General features: G+C 37.6%; 1 protein-coding gene across 1 annotated transcript in view; it reads right to left on the reverse strand.

Annotated features, from left to right (window-relative positions):
• The window catches only part of ZNF280C (zinc finger protein 280C), a 54,978-nt gene extending 43,993 nt beyond the window's left edge, over nucleotides 1–10,985 (reverse strand). Inside the window, exons 1-3 of the mRNA XM_012537002.3 lie at nucleotides 10,853–10,985; nucleotides 1,544–1,589; nucleotides 1,375–1,421 (exon numbers count right to left, since the gene is read on the reverse strand). Of these exons, the coding sequence (XP_012392456.2) occupies nucleotides 1,375–1,405 (31 nt within the window). The 5' untranslated portion in view covers nucleotides 1,406–1,421; nucleotides 1,544–1,589; nucleotides 10,853–10,985. The remainder of the gene's footprint in view (nucleotides 1–1,374; nucleotides 1,422–1,543; nucleotides 1,590–10,852) is intronic.
• Nucleotides 10,986–14,885: the final 3,900 nt, after the last annotated feature.

Raw genomic sequence — 14,885 nt, forward strand, 5'->3', positions numbered from 1 at the left:
ACAAAAGAAACACGTTAATAAATTGGTGCTATTTTCTAACAAATTTTTAAAATGTAGTTTCCCCTTCTATACAAATAGTTTCTTAGCATAGTGTTGTTTAATGCTTAGTAGTTCACCTACCATAAAAGAAAATAAAAAAATCTTCCACCCTCCCAAATGTAACCAATTTTAAGAACCTATCTCTTTTCTAAACCTTACTTAAAAAAATATATACAGAATGCTCTAAGTGAAATAATTAAGAGTGTAATTCATAGTTTAGCATTTGCATATTGTGTCCCTCAGAGCCCTCATTTGTACTGTTTTTTCCATCTAAAATACCCTTCCTCCTTACCTTATACTGTCCATATTATTCAAGTATAGTAGAAAGAGCATGGACTTGACATCAAATTGAATAGCTCAAATCTTCATTGCACCATTTCTAATGTAACTCTGGAGAAATTACTTGAATCTGTTTCCTCACCTAAAATATGGGTGTAATATCTACCTAATAGAAGTGGTAATGTAGATTTAGGGAAAAGCTATATAAGTATCTAACTTCAAGCAATACTCAACAAAATATTAATTCCCTACTCCTTCCCAACTCTTGGTTCAATTGTAACTCCTCGATAAACTATTAGACCCTGTTTTTCTTCCACCTTTTACTACACTGACAGCCTATGCCAGGCAACTCAGAATATACTATATATAATCTCAAACTGCTATTTCTTAATGTGTCTTAACTGTGCATGTCTAACTCCAAAGTAAGCTCCTTGAGAGTAAAGAACATATTTTCTTCTTCCTTTACATTTCCTTTTACACACAGTAGTCTACTGGATAGGCAGTATGCACTTAACATATGGTAATCTAAGGGCTAAGGAACTAGGCAAAGTCAGGCAATGCCAAATTAAAAAAAATGAGAGACCCATGTATACTGATAATAAAGAAATTTATATCTACGTTAATACCATGGTCTTAATGCCATGTTGATACATAGGTCTTCCTCATTCTTTTTAACTGGGTACCGACACTGTCAATATATTCAAGATAGATGGTTGAGTAAAAAATTGTAAGGGCACATAATAGCATATATAGTATGATCTTATTTAGAAATAATTTATTTTTTGTCTATGCATAGAAAAAAGTCTGTGATTATGTATACCAACCCAATAATAGTAGTTATCTCTGGAAATGAGGAAGAAACACTTCATTTCTACTTTACTGACATTTTTATTGTATGTATTTCTTTTATACTATGGTATTACTTTAATAAATTTAAGTGTTTTTGTGTGTTTTTTTTAACGTGCCCACCTCTGTCTCTCTCACCTTTCCTCATGAAGTAAGGTTATCAGTACAAGACCCAAGTACACTAGTATCACTTGCAGCAGCAATACTTACTTTTTGGTTGAAAAGGGTTGTCGTTGTCCATCAAGTTGCAGAGTCACCTATGCATTAACACATGACATCAATCAATTTTATGAGTCACTTTAAGTAACACCAAATATACTGAAACATGATACTTGGGATTCAGAAATCTTGGGTCTAATTTCAATCTCCAGAAACTCACCATGTGACTCCAGACAAGGTAGCAAGGTAGCTCTTAGTTTTCTGCCCTATAAAATAAAGATACTTACTATTAGGGTGGATTTATTAAATTAAATGTACACACATTAAATATTTTTCTCTACAAAAAGTTTACCTTTTGAGTTTGATATACACATGCTACTCACTTTCCATAATTGGTTCATTCCTGAATGAATGCAAATTTTGTAAATAAAATGCTGAATGTAATAAGCATTTATTATTTGAAGAAATCTGAAACTATTAAACTACAAATAATTTTTGAAAGACACCCTTCTGTAAATGAGTAATCACCCTGTAATACATGCCTTAGTAAATCTGAATTTTGAAATGCTAAGTAACATTGACCTTTAACTGTTGCTCTTTACATTTCAGAAATAAATTAATATTATAAAAAAACACATTCAAAGAAATTTTTAGGTTTTGTTTCTTATCAACGCTAACTGAAAGGAACAGAAAATTAGTTGGATACACTTTATCATAGATTAACTCATTAAAAATAATTACTCATTGCCTCTGTACTCAATGTAATGTGCTCAGTTCTAGGGAAAAAATTAAGATGAATAAATCATAGTCCTTGCCTTCAGAAGTTTACAATCTAATGTCTACGTTTCTTTGGGCTTTTTAAAAAGCTGTTACATTAAACATTTTCAAAAAAACATTTAAATTGCTTTCTTTAAAACAGGAATTTCTGTTCTGAATTCTCATGCACATACACATTTTTTTACATACAAGATAAACATGCTTAAAAAACTATTTCAGCTATTTTAAAAAGTTAAAACTTAAACATCAATACTCTAAAGTATTAAGATAAATAGAGTTAACCGAGTTTCCACATTTGTCATAATCCTCAGAGTAGCAAAAGCAAGCTTTCTTGCTTTTTCCAATTCCAAATCATTTAGACTGAATTAGGTCAAAGGAAAAAAACGACTTTAACTCCAGAAGAACTTACTGGTATAAATGTTTGAATTACTATTACAAGAATCTAGTGAATTCTGTACTTAAGTAAATTCCCCTATTTCTGAGGTTTGGCTAATTAAAACCTCTGAACTTAATTATCTGAATAGTTATTGCTTGTCCCTAAACGAGAATTAAGGTAATGCATATGTCAAGTAGATAAATACACAACAATTCTTGCTCAGCATTAAGGACCTACTGCTACGAAGAATATAGAACATTTTTTAAGTCACAACTGTACAGCATTTGAGACTCATATAGAATCCTTTTATTAAATGATCATATACAATATCTATTGGTACAAATACCCTAAATTGGTACTAAATGTACGAGTAGTCTATATAAACAAGTCATATCCACTGCCCATGACTACAGCAGTACCTTTTGAAGCTGATAGCAGCCACCAAGGAGCCTCAGTTGGTACATTCATAAACACTCTCAGATGCCATTAGATCCATAACTTCAGTCTAAAGCTGTGCTATCCAATAAGGTAGTTGAGCCCCCCCAAAACTAACAGTTTTGGTGGCAAGGCAAGGAATTCCATGGGACATTAAATCATCTGTTAGAGAAATGGAATATCTAGCAAAATATGCAAGAAGTAGCTTAGAATCCCTGTAAGGGCAACTCCAAAGGGTCTCTAGGTTCTGCAACTCAGAGTTGGCACCAAAATAAGCGGAAAAGAACTCTCCACCTCAGCTACTGACAAGTAACTGACTAATTCCAAGTAACTGACTAATGAAAGACCTCCTCCAGCACAACCCATTCAGTTTTTGGAGACTGCATGTATAAATAATTATAATTTACATACATATATTTTGTTTCAGCTTTTATACATCTAAAATTCAACTATCTTTTAAGAGTTAATTCTACAAAAATTAAAAAAAACATTAGTGGATTAAAATAGTTACAATAGTAAATTGTATGTTATGTGTATTTTACCACAAAATAAAATATTTTAAAAAGTAATATACAATTTCACACCCACTAGGATGGTTATAACCAAAAAGACAAACAATAACAAGTGCTGGCAAGGATACGGAGAAATTGGAACCCACATACACTGCTGGTAGGAGTATAAAATGGTGCAGACACTGTGGAAAACACTTTGGCAATTCCTCGCAAACTTAAAGTTACCATATGACCCAGCAATTCCACTCCTAGCAAGAGAGAATTGAACACGTATGTGTACACAAAAACTTGTAGATGAAAGTTCATAGAAGTATTATTGATAATAGCAAAAAGTAAACAACCCAGGGCTTCCCTGGTGGCGCAGTGGTTGAGAGTCCGCCTGCCGATGCAGGGGACACGGGTTCGTGCCCCGGTCTGGGAAGATCCCACATGCCGTGGAGCGGCTGGGGCCGTGAGCCATGGCTGCTGAGCCTGCGCGTCCGGAGCCTGTGCTCTTCAACGGGAGAGGCCACAGCAGTGAGAGGCCCGCGTACCGCAAAAAAAAAAAAAAAAAAAGTAAACAACCCAAATGCCTGATTAATGGAGAAACAAAATGTGATATATCTATACAATGGAATAATATTGTCATAGAAAGGAATGAAGTACTGATATATACTACCAAATGGATGGATAGACCGACCTTGAGAACATTATACTAAATGAAAGAAACCAGTCAAAAAGACCACATATTGGATGATTTCATTTATAGGAAATGTCCAGAAATGGCATATCCATAAAGGCAGAAAATAGAGTAGTGGCTGCTTAGGGCTGGGAGGGTTGGGGGGAAAATAAGGAGTGACTTCTAATGGGTATGGGGTTTCTTTATGGGGTGATTAAAAAAAATGTTTTTTTGTTTTTTTTAAAAAAATAAATTTATTTATTTATTTATGGCTGCACATGGGCTTTCTCTAGTTGCGGTGAGTGGGGGCTACTCTTTGTTGTGGTGTGCAGGCTTCTCACTGCGGTGGCTTCTCTTGCTGCAGAGCTCGGGCTCTAGGCGCTTGGGCTTTCAGTAGTTGTGGCTCATGGGCTCTAGAGCACAGGCTCAGTAGCTGTGGTGCACAGGCTTAGCTGCTCCGTGGCATGTGGGATCTTCCCGGACCAGGGCTCGAACCTGTGTCCCCTGCATTGGCAGGCAGATTCTTAGCCACTGCACCACCAGGGAAGTCCGAAAATGTTTTAAAATTGATTGTGGTGATGGGTGCACAACACTGTGAATGTACTAAAATCACTGAATTGTACATTGAATGGGTGAATTGTATGTTATGTGAATTATAGCTCAATAAAGCTGTTAAGCATATAATAAGCTGGTAGGATATAAGCCTGGTGGTGCTGGAAGTCCCTATGTGGAGAAAGACTACCTAAGAAAGACGCCAACAAAGAGAATAGCAAAACCATAAGATTATGGAGTAGAGAAAAAGAGGGTAGGACAGGGAGACATTCAAGTTCTTTTGCTACCATTTAAACACCTAAGCCATGCTTGGAGGCAAAGTACCTACTAGAACTTTTCAGTTAAGAGAGGGAATAATTGTTCATTTCTGGTCAAACTACTTTGAGTTAAGTTTCTGGTACTTACATTCAATTCAAGATTAATAATACACTTTCCAACAAATTACCCCAACATTTTTGAAACTAACAGACCTCTGGGAAAATACTTATATTCCAGATGGTACAAGAAAGCTCTAAAACAATACATTGTTTTGCTATCTAAAATATTAACATAAGCATACTCCAAAGATCATCTGAATGACTACCTTAAAACGAAGCTCAGTTACATAATTTCAGTACTCACATTTTTAAAAACTGAGATATAACTGACATACATTATATTAGTTTCAGGTGTACAACACAATGATTTGATATATGTGCATATGCAAAATTATCACCACAGTAAGTCTAGTTAACATCCATCACCACGTATAGTTACAATTTTTTTTCTTGTGATGAGAACTTTTAAGCTCTACTCTCTTAGCAACCTTCAAATATACAATAGTCTTATTAACTGTAGTCACCACACTGTATTACATCCCCAGGACTTACAACTGGAAGCTTGTACCTTCTGACCACGTTCACCCAATTTTGTCCCCCCTCCCCCAACCACCAATCTGTTCTCTGTATCTATGAGGTGTGTGTGTGTGTGTGTGTGTGTGTGTGTTTAAAGATTCCACATACCAGTGAGATTATATGTTATTTGTCTTTCTTTGTCTGGCTTAGCATAATGCCCTAAAGGTCCATCCATGTTGTCGCAAATGGCAGGATTTCCTTCTTTTTTATGGCTGAATAGTATTCCACATTTTCTTTATTTGTTCATCCAAAGATGGACACTTAGGTTCTCCCATGTCTTGGCTATTACAATAATATTATAACATTATATTACAATAATGCTGCAATGAACATGGGAGTGCAGATATCTTTTTGAGTTAGTGTTTTTGTTTCCTCTGGATAAATACTCAGAAGAGGAACTGTTGGATCATACCAGTACTCATTTTTTTGTCTGTATTTACTACTGCATTGTCATCAAGTACTATCACTTTTACTGCTGCTGGCTAATAATAAAAGAACAGAGGGATGGAATATCTAAATGATGCATTTATACTAAATGCAAGGAAAATGACAGTATTTATGGTTAGCTAGAGAAATGAAGGTATTGAAAACGTTTAAACAGAAAAATCTTGCTACTGTTTAGACAGATATGAATCATGGATATGAAAAACTCAAAAAAGTAGTCAGTGACTTTGTTTCACCAAAATACATTATTCAATGTATTAAAGTTGATTCGAATGGCATTGATTTTGCAGTTTTGATTATTTTGTTTTATGACTGTACAAGAACTCGAATAATATTTAAACATTTTAAGTAAGAGGGTGTCTGGGCTTCCCTGGTGGCGCAGTGGTTGAGAGTCCGCCTGCCAATGCAGGGGACGCGGGTTCGTGCCCCGGTCCGGGAAGATCCCACATGCCGCGGAGCGGCTGCGCCTGTGAGCCATGGCCGCTGAGCCTGCGCGTCCGGAGCCTGTGCTCCGCGATGGGAGAGGCCACAGCGGTGAGAGGCCCGCGTACCGCAAAAAAAAAAAAAACAAAAAAAAAACAAAAAAAAGAGGGTGTCTGTGAAAATGTTTTCCTTATAATAGGAATTAATTGGTACCGTACTCAAATCCAAGAAACACTGGATTATACCTTGGTTTCTTAGACAATTTCACTGGCACCTAAACAATTCAAACTCTCAAACCAGGTTTTGGGAATAAATCACATATAATTTAGAAGGAAAATATAGACTCATCATCTTTTCTTTGTCCAAGAAGCTTTTATATTGTGGAAATGATTTATTTTTTTGAAAGCCTGAACACACGAAGTCCAGGTACATTTTGGGCAGATTTTTAATAACTCTACTATTTCCCCCCTAATTTAAGTTCTCAACTTTTGTCTGTTGACTTTCATACTTCATCTATATGTAGAAAATAGCTAGTTGACGCTAAGGTTTAAAATTCATTAGCATAATACTTTGCAAAGATTGTCTATATTTTAAAACATTTTAAAATTAGCTCTTGGGATGGACCACCCCTCTAATAAAATTTACTTTCTGCAAAGTAATTTTTAGATCATATTCAGGGTAAAGATTTTTATCTATAAGATGTTTTTATTGTAATTGATATGTAAAAGATATAACCTGGAGAAAAGACAAATGCATAATTGGCCTTTCAAAGACGAACTATATAATAAATGTTTTAATAAGTTTCCTAAGCTATTCTTTAAAAAAATTATTTTTTATTTGGTTGCACCATCTCTTAGTTGCGGCAGGTGGGCTCTTTAGTTGCAGCACGTGAACTCTTAGTTGCAGCATGCAGGTGGGATCTAGTTTCCTGACCAGGGGTCGAACCAGGCCCCCTGCATTGGGAGCACAGAGTCTTACCCACTGTGCCACCAGGGAAGTCCCTTTCATAAGATATTCTATAATCATTAATTCCTAAAGTAACTTCAGGGAGTATATATTCTTAATTAATTCACATTTTAGAGAAGTAAAACTGATCCACTGGGAAAATATCAAGTAAAAATATGGAGCACAATTATGGGAATACTGGACATAGGGTCTGAATGACTGAGTGGGAATTTGAAGTCTACCACTTTCTGGTTGCCAAACCTATAGGATATTTAACTGGCCTCTTTGAACTTAGTTTTTCTATCTGTAAAATGAAAACAGTAATACCTTCCTTGCAGCACTACTGGAAGGTTAAATGAAGCACATGAAAAATTACTGTACAACACTTCGCATTATTTTGCTCAACTTTTCCTTCTTTACCGAAAATCATACAAGTTGATGAATATAAGCACTAAAAAGAAACAAAATTCTAGTTCATGTATAGAACTGTTAAATACTGTCACAAATAAAGAACACCAGATCAGCAGTTCTCAAACTTTTTTGGGCTCAGGTCCACTCTTCATTCTTAAAACTTATTGAGAACCCCAATGAGCCTTCTGTTTATGTGGATTATATCTATTGATACTTACCATATTAGAAATTGAAACTGAGAAAAAATTTAATATATATTAATTTACTTAAAGTAATAATAATCCCATTACATGTCCATATAAATATTTTTTAATTAAAATAACCAATTTCAAAAACAAAAAATTTAAGGAGAAGAATGACAATGATTTACATTTTTGCAAATGTCTTTAATATCTGTCTTAACAAAAGACAAGTGGAGGGCTTCCCTGGTGGCGCAGTGGTTGAGAGTCCGCCTGCTGATGCAGGGGACACAGGTTCGTGCCCGGTCCGTGCCTGGTCCGGGAAGATCCCACATGCCACGGAGCGGCTGGGCCCGTGAGCCATGGCCGCTGGGCCTGCGTGTCCGGAGCCTGTGCTCCGCAACGGGAGAGGCCACAACAGTAAGAGGCCCGCGCAAAAAAAAAAACAACCAAAAAAAACAGTGAGAGGCCCGCGCAAGTGGATTCTTTTATCAGCTTCTGGAATGTACTTTTTGTTCTTCTAAGTATATACAAAGACGTACACCATGTCTAAACACTTATTAAATACCTAATAAAACTGGTTTCACTATTTCTTTATTCTTATGTAAATTATTTCTAAAATGACTTATAAAAGATGAAATAAAAATTGTCCATTGGACCCAGATGGTACATAGGGATGACTACTTTTCCTGATATACTATTATTTAAAACACTCCTTAAAAGAAAACTGCTTTGCAATGAATGAATTTCAAAAGTCTAGACACATGTTTGATACAAATTACTGAGTAAAACAAGTCTTCTGGGGTCATTATTTAAAACAACTTGACTGAAAATCATATATATTTTAAGTCCTTCTCTGAAGCAAGAAGAAAAAATATTCAGGGCTACGTATTTAATTAGTGAATACGTCAAATATTTCTGATCTTTGAAAAGTCACTTTTGAAATAAAATACATTTTCAATATAAATTTCCAATACCCTATCTGTCACTAAAACTATGGGTTACTTTCTATTCACAAAAATTGCTATTCATTTAGGTATTGCCCCTGTCCAACTGGTATAACAAGAACGACAGAAAAATTTCGGTATGGATCTAAATGTCCTCTTGAATAAAGAAAACAAATTGGATAGAAGAGGAGGTACAGAATTATATATCCTTTCCCCTTACTCTCCTCTTCCACTAAGAAAGCTGATGCTGAGAAGTAAAACCCTGGGCTGAAAAAATCAGATTGGACTAGAAAACTTAACTGGGGAAAAGGGGTTGAAGAGAAGAAGCTGAAATTTGGATCCCTTCAACGTAGAACTTTTTTCAACTTTTCAACATGCTTGGAAATAATAACAATATTATTTAAATACTAAAAAAATTGAAAAGATATGAAGTCTTTAAAAAATATTTTACTGAAGTATAGTTGATTTACAATGTTGTGTTGATATGAAGTCTTAAATATTTTAAATATAAAGGAAAAGAGAATTGAAAAGTGTTACTTATATATTTTAGGTGAGTCTCCATGCTTATTCTCCTTGACCACCTCACTCTCATAAAAAATGGATCACAATATAGTGAATTAAGCACTGGGTGAGGAGTCAGAAGACCTAGGTTCGAGAATTGGTTCTATCACTCCTAGCCACATGACCTCGGTAAAGTCTCCTCCTTGAGGTTGTTTCCTCACCTTCTAAACAGTTCTATCAACACCCCACAGCCCACCTCAAAAGAGGTGATAGCCATGAAATATACAAATGCAAGATACAACTGCAGTGGGACTTGTACAAATGTTAAAACATCAAGGGCACACAGCCTTAATTTTATAAGCAACCCAGTGTCTTCATAGGCTTAGTAAAGCTTCTGCTTAAGGAGACAGTTTGAGTTTTCACTGTAACCCCCCAAAGCAAGACACATCACAAATGCTAAGACCAGACCTCTGTAGTTAAAACTCTACTTCTTGGTTTTAATTTTATGTTTAATGGCACTAAAAGGCATTAAAAATCACAGTTCAAACCTGAAAATAATAAAAGCAAAATTTAAGTTCACAGATTAAAAAATCTTTGCAAACAAAGAGAACTCCTTGGATGTAGACCTCCTGTGCTTGTAGAAGCTGGTTCACTTGACATTTTCTGCTCTGATTTCTCCTTTTTTAAAAAAAGCATTAAAACTTGGGATGAGTTAAGAGGAACTCCCTCCGTGTCTAGAGAAGGATAAAACCTCAGAATGAGATAATTTTTTCCGTCTCATTAAGTAAAACCTGCAAAGATCACTGTTAAAAAACTGTGTCTCTAACTCCACGTTTCTCCTCAGGGCTCTTCTCTAGACAATAACGGAATGGAGCACGATTTCTATGACGGAGGAGCGAAGTCCCTTTGGCAAGAACAAGGGTGTGAGCATTGAATGACCAGTAACCTGGGTGGGGGGGAATCAGGACAGAAAGGAGGGGCCCAAGAGACCAGAAAGTTCGGAACCCTCTCTGGTCTCTATTCCCATGACTGAAGAGCCGTGGGGATGGGCGGGTCTCGCCAAACATCGGCATCATATATACAAAAGACCAAAGGGAGTTGCCTCCAGAAAGAAAAGCCAAAACCAGGCTGGGACCGACCGACACATAGGCCCCGGAAGGTGAGGAGGCAGCAGTGGCAACCGAATGACCCCGGCCCTCAGGCCGCCAAACGCTGCCGCCAAGCAGCTACCTTTCCGAGATGCCTCCCCCCGCCGGACTGGTGCAAGATGGTGGCCCACCCGCCACCGCGCCGCCAAGTCCGTCCCCTCCCCCGCGCCCTGGGCCATCCTGGCAACGCACGCCAGCATCCAGACCCTCGACCTGCAGTCCTCACGGCCGGGCCACCTCAGCTGCCCTCAGAGTACGGTGGCCATAGCCTCGCGGGAGAGCCCCTGCCTGCTTCCGCGCGGCGCAGGCGGGGGCGGGGGACACTTACCGCGAGCGGAGCAGGTCGGCCTGACTGGGACTCGGAGGAGGAGAAAGAGGAGGAGGAAAGGGAGGAGCGTGAAAACATTAGGCGGCGTCCACAGCCACAGCCTGGGGCGACTCAGCGCGGAATAAGCACCTCAGAAGAGGGTAGAAGTATATAACTACGCGCGCTGACTCATGGGTAGACGCCAGCTTCTCCCCCGCCCCCCAAACATCCGGGTTTCTTTTCTAACTGACCAGGGAGGGCGGGCGCGGACATGTGCGTGGCCTTACACATTCTCGAAGGCAGCGGTGCTCTGCCTGCGGGTGGTGGGCTGTGGGCCGCATTCCGCGGGTCAGGGCGAGGGTCTGGGCTGATGCCTATCTCCTCGGCCAGACCACTGTCTAGCCCGTGTTGCAATCCCGAAATCAGGGCTACACATGAAATGTGAGCACATGGAAACGTGAATTCTGGGTCCTCCCAGTGTGTAAGGGCTAGAAGGACCAATTAAAAAAAAAATACTGTACCCAACAGGTGAAGACATAAATCAGATGAGTAAAAGGAATAAAAATCAGGTTATTTTAAATAATTGGTTAATTTTACCAGATTTGTTTTTAAAAATATGATTTTGGTTGCATCTGTTATTCCTAACTCAGTCATATAGTCGTCTGTAATAGTTATTAAAATGTTAAGAAAAAAATACATTTACAAGAAAAACACTTGCAAGATACTGCTTACACAAACATATTCTAAACAATGTGTACTAAACAGTATAGAAAATGTTCTCTCCCAATTTTCCTCACAAGGTCTATGGCACTAGTGTTCCTCCTCTCAAGACTTAAAATCTTGCCTCAGTAGTTCCTTAACACACATGTAAGTTCAATCAGCCACTGAACTCTACCAATTCTTCTATTTGAGCTAGTTTCTTCTTTCTCACCTATACTGCTCTTTGCTACTGGCCCTGATAGACAGAGAATGATCAAAATAACAAACTTGGAAAGTTTAAAGTTCCAAAATCTTAAAGTATTCATAGATTGCTCCCCACTTCTGGACAGGCTGATAAGAAAGCCCAGCTCCCTCTTCCATGTTGTCAGTAGCAAACTTAAAACTAGCAAATTTACAGTCCTGGCGCCTTCACCCTCGCGGGAAATTTCTAACTCGCAACTCTCCAGCCTGACTCCTCCTTGGGCGCAGGTGAGAAATTTAAAACTTGCAAACCTACAGCTAATGAGGGAGTGCTTTTCCCCAGTCCCCTGCCTAAAGACTATAAAGGCCCAACGCACTCCCTCTGCTTCTGTCTCAAGACAGTCCTGACCATTTTGGCCCCCCTGCTTTCCGTGGGGGTGTGTCCCTTGAGTAATAAAATTCTCTCAAATTCTGTGTGTAGTGTCATGAGCCTGCACATCTGAACTAAAATTAGGAGGAGGAAGAGTCAATCTGCCTCAGAGGGAGGACCAGAAATTGTTTATAAAACAAACAAAAATCCCAATCCAATTTATTCTTTCTTCAGGAAAAATATAACAGCCAAGAAGACTGGAAAACTCTGGTCAGCAAATTTTCTTTCAAAAGGAAATGTATATGAGAAGCCAAATTATAATAAAAAGGACGCCTGGTGAGAATGGAATCAGCACAAGGGAAATTGTTTGGATGATTTTGACTACTCTATCCTTAAAACTCCTCTTGACTAACTTGTCCACGTGGTCTTTTTTTTTTCCAGGACCACCATTCATCAGGATTTACTCCTGTATAGCCTTTTGTGGGCAATTTTTAATTGAGATAAGTTAACATAAAAATACACCATTTTAAAGTGTAAATACAGTGATTTCTAATATACTCACAATATTGTGTAACTATCTCCACTGTTTAATCAGAACATTTCCATCATCCCCCAAAAGAAACCCCATACTTATTAATAGCCACTCCCAATTCCCTCCTACCCACACACCATGGCCTTTTTTAACCAGTGGAGGGAAATAGAATCAAGGGTATCCCACAAAAGATGCAACACTCACATGTTTTTCTACTTGAGTTTGGAATAATTTTTTATCAACTTTTTATCAACCAATTTTGTGTCTCTACAGATCTGCCTGTTCTGGACATTGCACATAAATAGGATCACAGTATGCAGCTTTTTGTGTCTAGCTTCTTTCACTTACCATAATGTTTCTGAGGTAGCTTCATCTATGTAGTAGCATGTATCAGTAGTTCATTCCATATTTATGGCTGCATAATATTTTATTGTATAGATATACCAATTTTTGTTTATCCATTCTTCAGCTGATGGATATTTGGGTTATTTCCACTTTTTGGCTATTATAAATAATATAGCTGTGAACATTGGTGTACAGACTTAAAAAAACAGCTTTATTGAGATATAATTCTCTATTGAGATATAGACATATATTCAAATGAAAATAAAAAATTATTCCAAACTCAAGTAGAAAAACATGTGAGTGGTGCATCTTTTGTGGGATACCCTTGATTCCATTTCCCTCCACTGGTTAAAAAAGGCCATTTCTAAGCAAAATGGTGATACTGTGAAACAAGTTTGTCTGCTACTCCTTTTCCTTCTTCCCTTTCCATGTTTCTTCCCCTACTGCCAACACACTCCAGTACCCTGGAAATTCATGATGCCTTGGTGTGTTTATGATACCTACCTGAGCTTGCCTTCTCCAGAAAGTGTCTCATTCTATTTCTTTTTATTCTTATCTGTTGCCCTTATTTTTCTCTGAAACCTTACTTATCTCTAGCATAACCCTCAGAGACTTGCTCTTTGCTAGGTAGCTATTGTAACTGACTGACCTGGGCTAATGGACTGGTTTTGCTCCTAAAGAGTGGTTGCACACAGAAAAGTATGGCAAATTTTAACCCTTGAGAGTTGGCCATGGTAGGAAAATTACTAATCAGGGCTCACTGGTTCTAGGAGAACTAATTTACCAACACAACACTGATTAAATTCTGTGGTCTCAATGCCTGTGGCCCAGTGCTTAACTAAGAGGTGCCTCAGGAAGCGCCTCATCTTCTTTTTAACCAAAGGAGCAACTACATGTTTATATTTTGAACTCCTACCTAATACTTATGTGAAGAACAGTTTCCACTGATATAAAATAAATAATAAACATTTGAAAACTACTGTTTTAGGCCAACCAACTAATTTTGAAGATGAGTCAATGGAAAATTAGAACGGTTAAAAAGAGTTGTTCAATATCACACAAAGGACAAGAGAAAAATGGCAGGGCAAGTACTATAACCTAGGTTTCCCTATTCCTAGTCTAATGCTCTTCCTATTTTTACTTAATGGTCCCACATTAAAATTTCCCTGTTTTGTTTCTCATCCCATGAAAAAACAAAGATGTCAAGTAGTGTATCTGATAGAATAACCAAAGTTCCCAGTAATGTATGCTGATTATGAGTGGGGCCTTCTAGAGAAAATGCCCCCTCAGAACATTTTAGTGAATGGAAGAAACTGAATGCAAGAAAGAAAGGAGAAGTAGCAGTAGAGGCACTGGGTATACAGTAATGATTACAATTGTAATTTTAAAAATTATAAAAAATTATATAGCACTTAGTGTGTGCCAAACACTGTTCTCAGTACTTTATAATATTAATTACTCAATACAACAATTCTATCGGGAAAGTACTCTTTTTATCATCCCCATTTACAGATGGCACAAAGATGGTAAGTACTTTGTTTGCAGTCGTACAACTAGAAAGTGATAAAGCCAGGATTTGAACCCAGGCATTCCTGCTCTAGCATCTAGAATCTAAGCCATTAGACTGACTTATCTCTTCAGATGTTCAATAAATATATGTTGAATGAATAAGTGACTGAATAGATAGTAGATACTGGGATCAGAGATTCTTGGGGACATATCAAATAACGGGAACATCAAACAATGCTGTCTTCACGTAGAATAAGTGCAACAGAGTAAGTCGAATGAATCTTTTATTAAGAAAAAGTCACTCTTGTCATAAATTTTGGTGGGGAAAAACAGGTTTAATCAACTAGGCCTCTAGGATTCTAGTTAAGCCTTTCTATGTCCCTCACATTTCTGATTGA

The sequence above is a fragment of the Orcinus orca genome, chromosome X (assembly GCF_937001465.1).
Source record: "Orcinus orca chromosome X, mOrcOrc1.1, whole genome shotgun sequence".
Classification (NCBI taxonomy): domain Eukaryota; kingdom Metazoa; phylum Chordata; class Mammalia; order Artiodactyla; family Delphinidae; genus Orcinus; species Orcinus orca.